Genomic DNA, 15,688 nt, shown 5'->3' with positions numbered 1-15,688 from the left:
TGAGCCACCCAGTCTCAAACGTAACTTGTGGACTGCCAAGAGCAAAGGGACCAGAACTCCAGATCCAGCGAGTGGTAGCATTCTGTATTTACTCTTGCAACACAAGCTCACGGCCAGCCTCGGCCAGAACTGTTCACCTGAGCCCATCCTGAACTCCTGACCCCCCAAAATGGTGAGGAAAACAAATGGTTGTTTTCAGTTACTAAGTTTGGGGTGATCTGTTATACATCAATAGTAACTGGAACAATCCCCATGACAGGGGAGTTGTCTGTTTGGGGTTACCCTTAACCATCAGACCATGATGCTTCCCAATTTATTTCCAATCCTGTTTGCAAGTTCACGTTAGCAGCATCAACATTTCGTAAACATCTAATCATCCCTGATACCAAGTCCTCTTTAAAATGCAAAGACAAAACATAGGTTTTTTTGTTTGTTTGTTTTTTGAGACAAGGTCTCACTGTCACCCAGGCTGGAGTACAGCGGCACGATCTTGGCTCACTGCAACCTCCACCTCCTGGGTTCAAGTGATTCTCATGCTTCAGCCTCCTGAGTAGCTAGGATTACAGGTGCATGCCACCACACCTAGCTCTTTTTTTTTTTTTTTTTTTTGTAGTTTTAGTAGAGATGGGCTTTCACCATGTTGGCCAGGCTGGTCTTGAACTCCTAACCTCAAATGATCCACCTGCCTTGGCCTCCGAAAATGCTGAGATTACAGGTGTGAACCACTGTGCCCGGCCTGAAAACATAGTTTTTTACAATGTCGTGAATCAAGCTGAAGAGCAGAAAGCACTTTTCTTCCTGTGCACCTTTGTTCAGCTCCCCTTGGATATCCCATGCACCTGCCACCACCCCCTCTGGGTATCCCTCCCCCATGCAAAATATGGAAGCACAGTTCGCATGCTCTGTGATGCTTACTGCAGTCTTTGTCAGTGTGGCTAGCTGTTGATGCGTCAGGACAGGCCGTATTATAAATTGCTGCTTGGAAAGAGCAAGACCCCAAGCTTGGACATGAGCCAAATGGGAACGTAGCAGGCTCTTCAAGCCAACCACAGCATCCCTGAAGCTTCTGGGAGAAGGGATGGAACAAATGATGGAATAAACCTGGAAGGGAAATTCCTGCACTACCATCTGGGCATTTTTGAGCAAATTATGCATTACATGGAAATTAGTTCATTACTAGTACTTTGTGTAAAACTCTAATGGCTACGATCTAAAAAGGGCAAGTAAAACATAAGACAGACAAGAAAATGTGTCCACTTTGACACTTGACAAGACAGCAGAACTCTGATGTGGCTGTTGTTAGTGTTGTTAGATAGTGTCACTTGCGCAGAGCCTCGTGGTGTAATTAGGGTACTGGCTCTGTCTATTCACTCCCCCAAACCAAGCAATATATATGGGTTACTATACTTTGTACAAGTTTACAATCCACAGCTAGGTGCTCACCAAATTCATCCAAACTGTAGTCTCGTCCTCCGTATCTGATTCTACTCCCATCTTCGGAAAGGATGGGTTGTGGGAAGCCTTTGAATCTGGCGACATTTTGAAGCAGCTGTGTTGGTCTCAGTTGATCTCGCCAGGTGTTGACTCCAGAACTGTGAAGAGCATCACATGGCTCGGAGTTATGGAGCAGCCTGCAGGTTCTTCTCGGATTCACACACACATGCTCGTGGACTCTTAGGTGCTCCCATACAGTGGGAGCAGGAAATCTGCGCTACACTCCGACTTTGGCCTAGAAATCTATTTCAGAGTCCTAAAAATCCATATGCTATTTTGGCCTCAGCGAAACAGATGTATTTATTTATTTAACATGTATGTAGCCCTCAGTTTCCTCCTCTGTAAAAGTGAGGAGTTTGACTGAGATCACTGAGTCATAATAGGCAAACTCATAAACTAGAAATTGCAAGCTACGTCTCATCAGATACTGTGGAAAGACACTGTATAGCAGGCAGGAGAAAAAGGACATCACAAAATTAAGTACAAGGCGCAGAGAATCCCTATTTCCCAAGGGCAGGGAATCCTTGCTATTAAACATTGCCAGCCCTCAGTCCTTGACATCCAGGAGGGGCTCAGTGAGGGGTAGCAAGGGAACTGGTCTTCTGGGCTGCCACCTGTGCCATTCCCCAGTGCATGGCACTGCTCCAGCTGCCACCATTTTACACACACTGTGATGTGAGTGGGGTTCATGAGGTGGCTCTAAGATTCCCTAAAATAATCCTGTGATTGAAATCCGTACCTAACTGAGTGACAGGAGCAGTGGCTCAGTGAAGGAAGGCGCTAAGGTAGAGGGCCTAGGCCTCCTCGGGTGCCAATGTCAGAGGCAGCAAAGTGCCTCTTGTACGGTCAAAGCAACTTACACACAGTACTCCTCTGGTATGCCGCAGTGGGACCCAAAGCGGGAAAGGAATCGGTTTTCCAGATCGATAATTGTTTCTCCTACTTTTTCATCCCGGGTAAAGGTGTCATAATCATAGACAGAAATTTTCAGGTCTTTTTCCTGAGGTAAGTAGCAGCTCAGTTCGTACATCCTAAATAAACAAATGCAAGGTCAGAATCTTCACGATCCATCTGGGTACCTCACAAAAACCCGTGCTCTGTGCACAGAATTCCCCGGGCCATGTGTGGTATGGTATGTCCTCAGATGGAGGACATCTGAGTAGGATAATCCGGGTGGGTGGTGGTGGGTGGCTTGATAAATAGTACATACTAGAAATAAGAACAAGAAGAGAACATATGCTTGCTCAGGAAACCTGTGGGCTTTAAATGCCTAGGTTCAAATCCTACCTCTGCTGCTTACCAGCTGTGGGACTCTAGACCAGTTACTTAACTTCTCTGTGCTAAGTTTTCTCATCTGTAAAGTGGTGATAATAACACCTCCCATCAGTGTCGCTATAAGGGTCAAGTGAAGAAATATTTAGAGAGCATTTGGCAGGAGTGCATTGCTCCAATGCCAGTATAATAATAATGATGTATTATTATATTATTAACTTTATCATCACATGTCCATTAGCTGTTCACTGGAGCACCTCTACCCAGCTCAGACACGAGTAAGGCACAAGCACCCTCCATAACTGTGCCCCTGCTAGGTTCCCTCCTCTGCCTTCATAGAGACCACTGCCCCATGGAACATCTTTGACTCAGCCCACAGAAGCACAGGGGAGGAGAGTGAGTGCGATTTACCATAGGGTGTGATACGCAGGGTGCCCTGAAGGCTCCCCCTCTCCTCCCAGACCCTCTGGGTCTGCCCTTGGCTCCAGTTCTTTTTTTTTTTTTTTAAGATGGAGCCTCGCTCTGTTGCCCAGGCTGGAGTGCAGTTGCATCATCTTGGCTCACTGCAAGCTCCGCCTCCCAAGTTCATGCCGTTCTCCTGCCTCAGCCTCCCTAGCAGCTGGGACCACAGGTGCCCGCCACCACACCTGACTAATTTATTGTATTTTTAGTAGAGACGGGGTTTCACTGTGTTAGCCAGGATGGTCTCGATCTCCTGACCTAGTGATCCGCCAACCTCGGCCTCACAAAGTGCTGGGATTACAGACATGAGCCACCGCGCCCTGCCAGCTCCAGTTCTTTAAGGCTTTTCTAGAGAACCCACATTAAAATGTACACACTTCTGAGATGAAGATAAAGAGTCAGACAGTGCTTCTGTGGTGGGTGAGCAATGCGCACTAGAGGGCGGGCTTTGGGTTCTGTAATCTGCACCGTCCACAGAGGGACTCATCCCAGAGAAGGTGTTCAATACATTCTGTTGAAGGAGAAGCTGTGAGAGGCCTCCTCTCTGCCTCCTCCCCTTCTCCTTGCACTCTGGTGTGTGGACTGGTTCCTGCCCAAAGAGCCAGGAATGTTGATCCATTTGAGCAGAAAACAGATGTGAGAAAAGGTGCTTGAGTCATGACACATGAAGCGCCTTACCCACATGTGCCCCAAACCAGCACATTTCCAATCCCAAATTCCAGGAAACAAATCGTATGTGGTCTCTGGGAGAAAGAATTCTTCAGTCAAATGCATTTGAGAACTGCTTCTTTGCAGTTCTTCTGGACATACTAAAGGTTCTGAGAAGTCCTGCAATTATAATCTTTTTAAACCAAGTGTCTTGGTTTTACTAAGGAATATATTTTTTTCTTGGAACATCAATTAATATCCTGCGGAAGACACTGCTATTCTTTCGAAGGCGATCTGCCATGATGGATAGGACTCTGAGTAATGGCCACGCACATAGGAAAGGTTGGTCCTTTCTGAATTCCTGTTCCAGAGTCCCCAAGAGTCTCTGCAGAGAAGAAAGCTACCCTCTAAGACCGAGGCCATGGACCAGAGCCATCTGAGGGGCTGCAGAGCCGGCATCTCCTTGGCTCCACCCTGCTGGATGAGGGGAAGTCTGCCCACCTGCCAGACAGCGATGGGCCTAGCAGAGCCTGACAGCACTGCTTCCTTCCAGGGTGCCTCCGAGCAAGACTTTTCCTGCCACTTAATTAAGCTTGTGCCTGGCTCCTCTGAGACGAGCAATTCAGACAGGGTTGCCTTTCTCCCTTCAAAGCTGGCTTTCCCTACTTCCCTGTCTCCCTCACAGGAGCCCTCCTTCCTGCCCTGCGTGCCTTTTCCTGTCTAGACCTCGGGGCTGGATCAGTGGAAGAAAAGGAAAACGATCAGATTGCGGTGCCAGAGGATTACTTCCATTCCCTGGCCCGGGCGCATGGCCTTGGGTGTGCAGCACGCAGGGGGGTGGTGTGTGCGCAGGTATGTGTGTGTGACACATGACAGAGAAAGAACCCGTAAGGCTACAAACTGACAAACTCAAGAAGAAAAGAAGCGTATGGGCAAGATAATAAAGCCAGAAATAAAAAGATATGCCATGCAGCAAACAAGAACACAGTATTCTCTCACTCAGCAAGGTTCTCAGAACAAAACATCATTTTCACAAATGTCTCAGACAGAGAACATTTTTCTACAGGTGATGGCTTTGCCACAAATGTGAAATATCACCAAGGTGGTTGGAAAATCCTGGGGCTTGGAGTCAGCAGAATTTCTAGCTAAATCTCGGCTCTATCACTTACCCCACCACCCCTATTAATAGAGCTCTGGGAGCCCTGTTTTCTTCACCTGTACAGTTGGGTTGGTAATCCCTGCCCTGAGCAGCTAATAAGTTTGACATGGAGATGGAAATCAGACCATAGTGTGCCACACAGATACTGGGGTCAGATGGTCTGAGTTCAAATCCTCACTCTTCTCTTTTTTTTTTTTTTTTGGAGATGGGGTCTTGCTCTGCTGCCCAGGCTAGAGTACAATAGTGCAATCTCAGCTCACTGCAACCTCCACCTCCTGGGTTCAAGCAATTCTTCAGCCTCAGCCTCCTGAGTAGCTGGGATTACAGGCATGTGCCACCACGCCTAGCTAATTTTTGTTTGTAGAGACGGGGTTTCACTAGGTTGGCCAGACTGGCATCGAACTCCTGACCTTGTGATCCACACACCTCAGACTCCCAAAGTGCTGGGATTACAGGTGTGAGCCATTGCGCCCGGCCCTCACTCTTCTCTTAACAGCTAAGTACATTAAACACTGCATCTCTCTGTGCCTCAGTTTCCTCTGTTATAAAATAGGAATGATGGGGTGGGCACAGTGGCACATGCCTGTAATCCCAGCACATTGGGAGGCTGAGTCGAGAGGATCACTTGAGGTTAGGAGTTCGAGACCAGCCTGGCCAACATGGCGAAATCCTGTCTTTACTAAAAACACAAAAATTACCTGGGTGTGGTGGCACACGCCTGTAATCCCAGCTACTTGGGAGGCTGAGTCAGGAGAATCACTTGAACCCGAGAGGCGGAGGTTGCAGTGAACCGAGATCACGCCAGTGTACTCCAGCATGGGTGACAGAGCAAGACTCCGTTTAAAAAAAAAAAAAATTAAAAATAGGAATAATAATGGCACCTCAGAGTCGTGAGATTTTTTTTTGAGATGTTTTATATAAACAGCTCCGCAGACAGCCAGGTGACAGGGTGGTCCCCGGAAAAACTCCAACCGGCCTGTGCTCCTGTAACACCAGTACTAATGCTGCCTGTCTACCCTGCACGCCATCAGAACCAAGCTTCTTCACTTCCGTGAAATCCTTTTATTTTGGGTTTATCTATTTATTACCTGCTCTCCTGTCTAGAAGGTTTATCTAGTTCACAATCACAGGGCCTAGGACAAGGTTGGACACACATTAGAGTCTCCACGCATGTTCCGTGGAGAAATGAAGGCCAGAAAAACATTGAAGAATGCACATTACCTGCCAAAGACTGGGTTGAGAGTGTTGGGAATGTAGTGATCTCGGTCTTCAATGACTTTTTTGCCCAGTGTTATTTTTATGTAAGGGTCACACTGCAGGGACAAAATAGACGGGAGGTTACATCATCATAGGACACAAGGTGAAGTCAAGTTCAGGGACAGACTCAGCTCGCCTCCACACCCACTCCCAGCTGATGACAAGGTGGCCGCCATGGCACCCCTGTGCCTAAGACGAGGGAGCAGTGCTCTCCTTTGGGTGGCATGCAGCCAGTTGTGTGGGTGCAGGAGTGGTGGTGGGGGGAGTCCTGGCTCACACCTGTAAAATGAGAAGGATGAACCAGGGGACCTTAAGCCCCTGCAAGCTCTTAGATAAATCCCCATGGGGACAATCCTCTTGAATACATTGTTTTGATGGAGCATCTTTCCCCTAGTGAGATAACAGACGCCCAGAAAGAAAGAACAAGACAATTATTGTGGCTGATGACTGTAATTATCTTGCTACAGGAGAAGGCCCCACACCCAAACTCTTACCAGGCCATTGTTGTCCTGGGGCTGGAGCTCTAAGCCTCGAACAATGTAAATCCTAACCGTGCATTCCTGTGGGACGCTGTCAGGTAATTCCCGAAACTGTCTGGGAGGGGCTGGCACGCTGGGGTCATCCGGCAGAGGGTAGATCCGAAAGGAGCCCTAAGAGGGAGAGACAGAAGGACTCACAGGGCCCTGGGTGGCCCAGAGAGAGGGCTCCCAGTAAGTCTCCTCCCCTCACAGGGGTGTGGGATTGAGGGATGGAACGCTGTCTTTTGTGGAAGAAATAATGCATATTGCACTTTGCATATTTCCAGTAGGGAAAGTGAAATGATTCTCAAGTAATTACTTGAGAGCTCACAGGGGAGAAGAGAGAGCACAGCAGAAATCGGGAGTCAAGAGGAGAACATAGGCCAGTGTGATGGACGAGGTGGTGGTGAGAGAGAGTGAAATCCTGCACATTCTTTGAAGATAGGAATAACAATAATTACATTTTAAAGCCAACAAAATACCAACAGTGATTCCCCTTTTCCTGTAGCACCTCTGTACTCCACCTCCCACTCCCAGGCAAACTTCTTTCAAATCTGTTTCAGAAGTGACACCTTTCAAATCTCAGCTGAAAGGTGTCACTTCCTCCAGGAAACCTCCCTGACTGCTCCTGGGCCGGGTATGTTCTCTGGGTGCTCTCATCTAACCCCACACTCACACCGACACAGCCCTGTCCTCTGCATTGAGATAATCGATTTATTGTCTAGATCCTTCGCTAGACCGTGAGCTTCTAGAGATGGATGAGGGAGGCATGAGGTCTCGTTCATCACCCTATCTCCAGGGCCTAACACAGGACTAGGCATATAGTAAGGGCACAAAAATTGTATTTTGAAGGAGTGAGCCAACGAGACCTGCTGGAGAGGCCACATATTTTGCCTTGAAACCAGGAGAAAGCACTGAAGCTGGATTCGGAACATACAGATCTTAGTTCCAGCGGTCTTCCTTCAGTCAAGTGGCATGGAATAAGCACCTACTATGTGCCAGGTACTAGGGACCCACAAAAGAACTCAAGGACTCTCGTCTGGCACAGCGGTGGTCAATAGGGTTGGCTCTTGTGCCATTTGTGATTGCTTGGTGGGAGGCTGTACTGAGAAGGATTTGAGACCATGCATCGCGCATCATCCTCTGGTTCCTTAGCAATGTCTGCTACAGGCAAAGAATTAAGAAGCAGTAGCAGCACATCTGCCAAGACTTTGCCAAGCATGGTTGCAGGGAGGGGCAATTATAACTGCAGATACTTTCCATGTATAAGATGCTTTCATGGAGGCATGAACCCAGACCTGTGGGAGCCCAGATCAGGAGTGAGTCACACTGCCCGAAGCAATCAGGGAACACTTGACAAAGAGAGTGATATTTGAGCTGGTGCTTAAAAGAATGAGTAGGACTTTGTCAGACCACAAAGGGGGTAGAAAGGGCATCCAGGGAAGGAAGAAGAGCCTGTCCCAAGTCTCCGACTTGTGAGAGGACAAGGTGTGTCCGGGGCTTGGGCGAGGCTCTTCCAGGCAGGAGGGTGGAGTGTGTGAGGGGGAGGGAGGCAGGGGACCATGTAGCTTGGGAAAGACTGGCTCTGCCTTTGGAAGGAGTTGCATCTTGCCTGTGGAAACCCAAGCAAAGCCTTTCAGTAGTCCAGAGAGAAGATCAGATTTGGTTGCATGGAGGCTGGAGAGGAGTGTGATGAGAAAGGTGACGAGGACTGTCAAGTGAGAAGTTGTCACAATGATCCTGCTGAAAGCATGGTAGGGGCAGTAGGATGAGGAGAGGAACTAGATCTTGGAGAGACTGCATCTTAGGATTCAAGGCTGCTTGGCATGAGCAGGGAGGCAGGAGGAGATGTGAAGACAGCTCAGAGTGCTCTGGCTCCCCCTCCCCCTTTTCCTTTCTGGCACCTTCCAGCATCCCTCAGAGGCTGCAGGACGTGCCCCTCCCCAGACCCTGCTTGTCCTTTATCCTAGGCCTATATAAAAAAGGAAGGTGGATTTTAAACAGGACCAACACGCATATCTTACTCACCTTAAACTCTCCGACCACAGAAGGATCTTCATTCTCATCTGACTTGCCTCGGTATAACTTGAATGTATCTGAGAAGTCTGTCAGGCCCTCAAATTCTGTTACATTTTCCAGTTCGCAATTATATATCTGAAAACCACCAACAGAGCCTTAATTTCTCATTAAAGTGCAGGTAAAGTCTACAATCGAAAGGGCTGACAGTATCAAGTGGGCATGAGGTTGTGGAGGGGGCAACCGGAACTCCCACATCGCTGGCGGGAGTGTAGACGGATACAACCACTTTGGAAAATGTCCGGTAGTTTCTTATGGAGTTAAGTAGCCACCTATTCTATGATCCAGAGATCGCATTCCTAGGCATTTACTGATGAGAAGTGAAAACACATACACGTGCTAGAAGACTGTTCACAGCAGCTTCATTATCAGGAGACTGGAAAAACAACTTGTGGCATATCCACACAATGGAACACTACTCAGCAATGACAAGGGACACACTATGAATACACACAACCACATGATGAGTCTCAAAACTGCAACGTGGGGCTAAAGAGGCCAGACACACAAAACATAAATCATACAAGTCCATTTAGAGCAAGTGCAAAATCAGGCAAAATCCGTTTGTGGTGAGAGAAATCCAATCAGTTGCTCCTAGGAGGGATGAGGATAGTGGAAAATTGACTGGAAAGGGACAAGGGGAAGTTTTCTGTGGGAATGGGAATGTTCTCTTTCTTGTTTTGGGTGGTGGTTCACACAGGGTATATATAATAATCACAACTTGTTGAATGGATCACTTTATTTTATGTAAATTATTTCTCAATTTAAAAAGCAAGAAGAGGAGGAAGGAGGAGAAGGAGGGAAGAAAGGCAGGAAAAAAGGAGGAAGGGAGGGGAGGAAGGGAGGGGAGGAAGGGAGGGAAGGAAAGGAGGGGAGGAAGGAAGGGGAGGAAGGGGGGGGAGGAAGGGAGGGGAGGAAGGGAGGGGAGGAAGGGAGGCAGGAAGAGAAGGACGGAAGGAGGGAAGGAAAGGGAAGGGAAAGAAGGAAGGAAGGGAAGGAAGGAAGGGAAGGAAGGGAGGAAGGGAAGAAGGGAGGAAGGGAGGAAGGGAGGGAGGGAGGGAGGGAGGGAGGAAAGGAAGGCAAGCAGGCAGGAGGAAAAGAAGGCAGGCAGGAAGGGAAGAGGGAGTGAGGGAGGATGGAGTATGAGGCTGATCCTTCAGCCCCGTTGGATCATTTTTCTGAATTAATGGTTATTTACATGCTAGTATTTCTTAGGCTACACTGAGAAATTATGACAATAACATGAAAAGGTGTGGGGTTTTTTTTGCTTTGATGGGGAAAATTATTTCAATGACCAGATATGTCTCATTCTAAAGTTTTTTTTCTCATATACATTGTTCTGAAAACTTTAGCACTGCTTCTACTTGAGTACCCTACAGGCTGAAAATTGAACGAAGAATTAGAAAATTCAAAACATGAACAGAAAGCTCAGAGCTAGTCAGCCATGCCTAGCTCAGTCGCTTGTCTTCCTCCCGTATACATGTTCTCATGGCTGTGATTTTATGCTGCATACATGTGACAGATTCAACTTTTCAGCTCGTGAAACCAATCCCTGTTCAAAGTACACAATGAAGCATGTTGACATCTTGTGTCATTCTGCAAATAGCACTATGACTTCTGGGTTTTCCTGAGTCAAACTGGATCATCATGGCCTAATTAGCGTGGTGCCAGCCCATTCCCAACCATCTGCCAGATGCCTCCGAGCCCCAACGTGGCAGTCACGTAACCATAACTCAATAGCTGTCCTCAAGTCCCTGGAATCTTGGCAAAGCCAAAACTCGTGCGAGAGGGCTCTCTGGGAAGACAGAGGTTTTCCTGGCCCCTGCTCATTAGCACCCACCCAAGGGACCTTTTAGTCATCCTCTGAGCTCTGCCTGTGGCCAGTTTTAAAGGATGTCGATTCTCCACCCACAGCAGCATAGATCCAGGTACCTTGAGCTTGGAATAGCCTTTCTGAATATACTGTCCGCATTTTTCATGTTCCCCTGAGGAAGCATAAAATTTACTCCACCAGTCCATGATTTCTTCCTCCTAAAAACATGTCAAAATGGAAAAGTCTTTAGTGATGTCCTGGACTTCCAATCTATAAAGGAAAACGCATATTTAATAGTTAAGAAATAGGTTCTTCTGACCCTGCTATAGGTGAGATTATATGACTTTTGTTTACATGCACAATAGACAAAGCATTCACGATTCTTCTACTCAGACACTAGAGGTGAAATGACCATTCTTGGCCAGTGAAATGTGTTTGGCTATAGTCATACTAGATAATGTTCTTATGTCCTTTAGACACAATCTATTAATTTGTTGGTTTTTACATTTTTATTCTGTTGACTTGATATTTACATATACATATAAATTTAAAGAAAATCTCCAATATATGTTTTCTACTATCTCATTTTCTTAGCCCTTTTAGCCAGTAATGGCTTGTAATACAATACTCACTAGCTAAAAATTGGAAAAACTGGTTTTAATTCAAGTTGCTTCCTTTATGTTATAAGCCATACCCTTAAGTTACAAGCTGTACCGGCGTGGGCAAGTTGTTTAACGTCTCTGAGCGTCAATTTCTTCATCCATTGAATGGAATAATAATACAATGGACAAAGCATTCACATACTGCCTTCATCCACCTGCCTCCATGTACCTCCAAAAGTTGTTCTGGAAATAGTAGGGGATCTTTAGGAGAAAGCGCTTTGAAAATTATAAAACGTGAAATGAAAGGAAGGGAGGCATGATGGTTCGGTTAGGCCAGGGCTCCCGACCTATCCTAGGAGATTCTGATGCAATCAGTCGGGGGTGAGACCAGGGCATCCAATAAGCTTTCAGAAGTTCCCCAGGAGAGTCCAATGTGGAGACGGTGTTGGGAATCTCTGGTTTCAATGGGTGGTTCTTGGTTGGACAGAAGGGACAGCATGTCAGAGTCACTTGTGGAATATTGTCAAACTATATAGAAGACCTCCCACTCAGATTTATAACAAGAATAGATTCTTATCAGACCCACCCATTGCTTATTTTAACCTACCTTGGAAATAGTAACGCCAAAACAAAAACAAACAAAAAAACACAGAATGTCACCTGCAATAGCACCTCTTGGGGGAAAGGAAGAAGGGACAAGAAAGGCTACTTCTTTCTATTTTTTTTATTTTTTTGAGATGGAGTCTCACTCTGTTGCCCAGGCTGGAGTGCAGTGGCATAATCTCAGCTCACTGCAACCTCTGCCTTCTGGGTTCAAGCGATTCTCCTGCCTCAGCCTCCTGAGTAGCTGGGACTACAGGCATATGCCACCATACCCAGCTACTTTTTGTATTTTCAGTAGAGACGGGGTTTCACCATATTGGCCAGCTGGTCTCGAACTCCTGACCTCGTAATCCACCCGCCTCAGCCCCCCCAAGTGCTGGGATTATGGGCGTGAGCCACTGCGCCCAGCCTTGAAAAGCTACTTCTTATTTGTGTTATATATTACATTATATGCTTCTTATTTATGTGTGTGTGTGTGTGTGTGATGCATGTGTGTTACACATACTTACACAGAATTACTTCCCCTTTATGGGTCAGCAACCTACCCATGGATTTAGCTCCTTTTTTAAATTTTGACACACCATCTCGCTCTGTTGCCCAGGCTGGAGTACAGTGGTGCAATCTCAGCTCATTGCATTGCAACCTCCACCTCCCAGGTTCAAGCGATTCTTGTGCCTCAGCCTCCTGAAAAGCTGGGATTACAAGCACCCACCACCCACCTGGTGAATGTTTGTATTTTCAGTAGAGACAGGGTTTCGTATGTTGGCCAGGCTGATCTCAAACTCCTGGCCTCAAGTGATCTGCCTGCTTCAGCCTCCCAAAGTGCTGGGATTATAGGAGTGAGCCATTGGGCCCGGCCCCCCTAGATTTAGAAAAAACTATTCCCATAAAAATTCTGGGCAGAAAATACATGAATCCTTTTTTTTTTTTTTGAGGTGGAGTTTTAAGCCCAGGCTGGAGTGCAATGGTGTGATCTCAGCTCACCGCAACCTCCGCCTCCCGGGTTCAAGCGATTCTCCTGCCTCAGCCTCCTGAGTAGCTGGGATTATAGGCATGCACCACCATGCCCGGCTAATTTTGTATTTTTAGTAGAGACAGGGTTTCTTTATGTTGGTCAGGCTGGTCTTGAACTCCTGACCTCAGGTGATCTGCCCGCCTCGGCCTCCCAAAGTTCTGGGATTACAGGCATGAGCCACCACGCCTGGTCCATGAATCTTAGATGTGGCAAAATGTATACCATAGTTACCTTTTCTGTCAGCTGCTCGTGCCCATGTCGGGTTAGGAAGAGGGCGAACCATATAACAGGTCACATAGATATGGAGACCCCAGGAACATGAGGTTTAAAGAGAAAGAAAGAAGGAAAAATTATTATTCATGCATGCCTTATATTATCTACATTTTGATGAGTTATTTAAATTATTTAAATTTTTCTAAGTCAAGATGAGCCCACAACTGAACCCACTTTACTGGTTTCTTTTCTGAAAATATGCAAAAGGTTACACACAGTATTACAATGAAAGGTTTGGAAGTAGCCCCTTCTCTGCCCCCCCATCTCATGTTTTTGATGGAGTTAGACATTTCACAGCTCACACAGGAGCAGGGTATGGAGCTGCTCATCGCCCTGCTCCAGACCTTACATTCCGTTTAGTTCCTAAAATATATCTCCAAACTTGGTGTAATTCTCCTCCCCACAAAAAACTGTCCTGTCACAAGATATGTTTGACTGCAATGTTATCATGTAGGTACCCCCTCCACCATGCCTATGTTACAGCACCAAATAAATACTCATCCATCAAAGTTGCTCTAATATGAGGATGTGAAGTTTCCCATTGGCCAAATCCTTTCACGTGATTTTTTTCAGAGAGAACCCACCCCGATCTAGGGCCCATCCAGGAGATGAGAGAATGAAGAACTGGGAAGTGGGGCCTGAATGTGGTCCTGGTATCTGTTGGGGCATTAGCCAAGCTCGTCCTCAGTGGCAGTTTAAAGACATGCTGACTAGACCCTTTTCTGAGATCCTAACTTTATGTTCATCCTAAAGGATCTTCCTCCGGCTGCCATGTGAGAGGCCATGGGGCTGCTTCCGTAGGTGCCCCTTGGTATTTTCTGGATTGATTTTTATTCAGCACAATGGAATTACCAAGAGAGGCAGAGGGACAGATAGGCAATTCTTTCTATTAGATTCATACCAAAGCAAGATTTAAGGGTTAGATCATCACAGCTGAATTGAGATTTTGGAGAGAGTGATTTTATTTCCAAAGTACTCTTACATTCTCAATGGTTCCTGAAATCAGATTTTTAGAATGCGTTTGTTCGCAATTCAAACCATTTCAAGGAAAATAGCAGTTCATGATTTAAAAGACTTTTTTTTTTTTTTTAGACTAAGTTTTGCTCTTGTTGCTCAGGCTAGAGTGCAATGGCATGATCTCAGCTCCCTGCAACCTCTGTCTCCCAGGTTCAAGTGATTCTCCTGCTTCAGCTTCCCAAGTAGCTGGGATGACAGGCGCCCGCCACCATGCCCGGCTAATTTTTTGTATTTTTAGTAGAGACAGGGTTTCACCATGTTGGCCAGGCTGGTCGCAAACTCCTGACCTCAGGTGATCCAACTGCCAGCCTCCCAAAGTGCTGGAATTACAGGCGTGAGCAACCATGTCCGGCCTAAAAGGCATTATTTAAGACAAGTTGCTGATTTTAAACTTTAGGATTAGTATGGGATAATTTATTCATGCCTACACGATCATTAGTTCATGTGGAAAGGTAATGGAAGCAACTGATGTGACTTGCTTTATTATATCTAATAATAAACTTGCAATGGGAATCAAATAATTAAATTGCACAGAAGATTCTTCTTTTAGGCTTAAAACAATCACGTTTGTTTAAAGATCACTTTTCACTCCAAAATCTACTAATAGAAAGAGTTGTAAGAATAATTCAAGTTTTTAGGCCAAGGTCCCACAGCCCCAGGCAGCCTCATGCATTTGTTTATCATACATACATGCACTGTCGCTGGAGAAGCCATTTTGCTGAGTGCTGTTGACATACTGCTTAAGCACTGGAATTGGAAGGTAATTGTTGAGATGGCCATGTACGCATGTCCATGTTATTTGGCTAGCACTTGACCAATTTTCCCCAAAGACTTATTTCTCACTTTTCTTGAGATAGTGCTCAGTCCATTTGTTAAGAATTCCCATGGACATCACAGAGTAATGCCATGAGTTTCCGGAGTGTGACACTGTCACTCAAAGACACAGCCTCCAGCTCCCAGCAACAGCATAGTTATTTTTAAGGCATTCCCTCCATTTACCCAGACACAAGGCCTGGATTAAGTGGTAATACATGTGCATTACATGTACATTACATGTACATGTAATACAGGACATCCGCAAGCTTGTTATTGGCTCTTTCAAAGTGCAACTTTGTTTATTTGACTTTGTACAGATGTGCCATGTCTACTTTGATGAACAAGTGGACTCAGATTTTTAGAGATTTCAACCAGCCTTTCTTATCAACACAGTGTACCTCAACTAGATATTAGGAGAGCAGGCAGATTAAAGCAATTTACAATACAGTGGGAATGACTGATACTACCATCCCCAATCCTGCTATGTTGCAATGTTTAATTCTATGATGTAAACTGAACTTTCATAAAGTGTTGCTACAGTAACATAGTCACATTTCCTAACTATGGTTAAGAAGTGAATGAAAATACTGGCATAGATTGTTGACTTTATTCTTCTCCTGTTCCTCAGTTGTACTTAGGGCTACTGAGTACACTGAAGGCATG

General features: G+C 46.1%; 1 protein-coding gene across 7 annotated transcripts in view; it reads right to left on the bottom strand.

The window, feature by feature from the left end:
- The window catches only part of MYOF (myoferlin), a 170,530-nt gene that overhangs the window by 20,403 nt on the left and 134,439 nt on the right, over positions 1 to 15,688 (bottom strand). For 5 of the 7 annotated variants that reach the window (XM_021943485.2, XM_021943483.2, XM_021943480.2 and 2 more), the window contains 8 exons: positions 14,900 to 14,956; positions 13,151 to 13,162; positions 10,819 to 10,917; positions 8,839 to 8,964; positions 6,787 to 6,942; positions 6,257 to 6,348; positions 2,355 to 2,525; positions 1,444 to 1,592 (listed from right to left, as the gene is read on the bottom strand). In XM_021943485.2, coding sequence (XP_021799177.2) covers positions 1,444 to 1,592; positions 2,355 to 2,525; positions 6,257 to 6,348; positions 6,787 to 6,942; positions 8,839 to 8,964; positions 10,819 to 10,917; positions 13,151 to 13,162; positions 14,900 to 14,956 — 862 coding nt within the window. The remainder of the gene's footprint in view (positions 1 to 1,443; positions 1,593 to 2,354; positions 2,526 to 6,256; positions 6,349 to 6,786; positions 6,943 to 8,838; positions 8,965 to 10,818; positions 10,918 to 13,150; positions 13,163 to 14,899; positions 14,957 to 15,688) is intronic. The other 2 variants (XM_009214983.4, XM_021943482.2) reach the window with 1 other exon arrangement.

Source organism: Papio anubis, chromosome 11 (genome assembly GCF_008728515.1).
Source record: "Papio anubis isolate 15944 chromosome 11, Panubis1.0, whole genome shotgun sequence".
Taxonomy (NCBI): Eukaryota; Metazoa; Chordata; class Mammalia; order Primates; family Cercopithecidae; genus Papio; species Papio anubis.
This window is presented reverse-complemented; position numbering and strand designations above follow the sequence as displayed.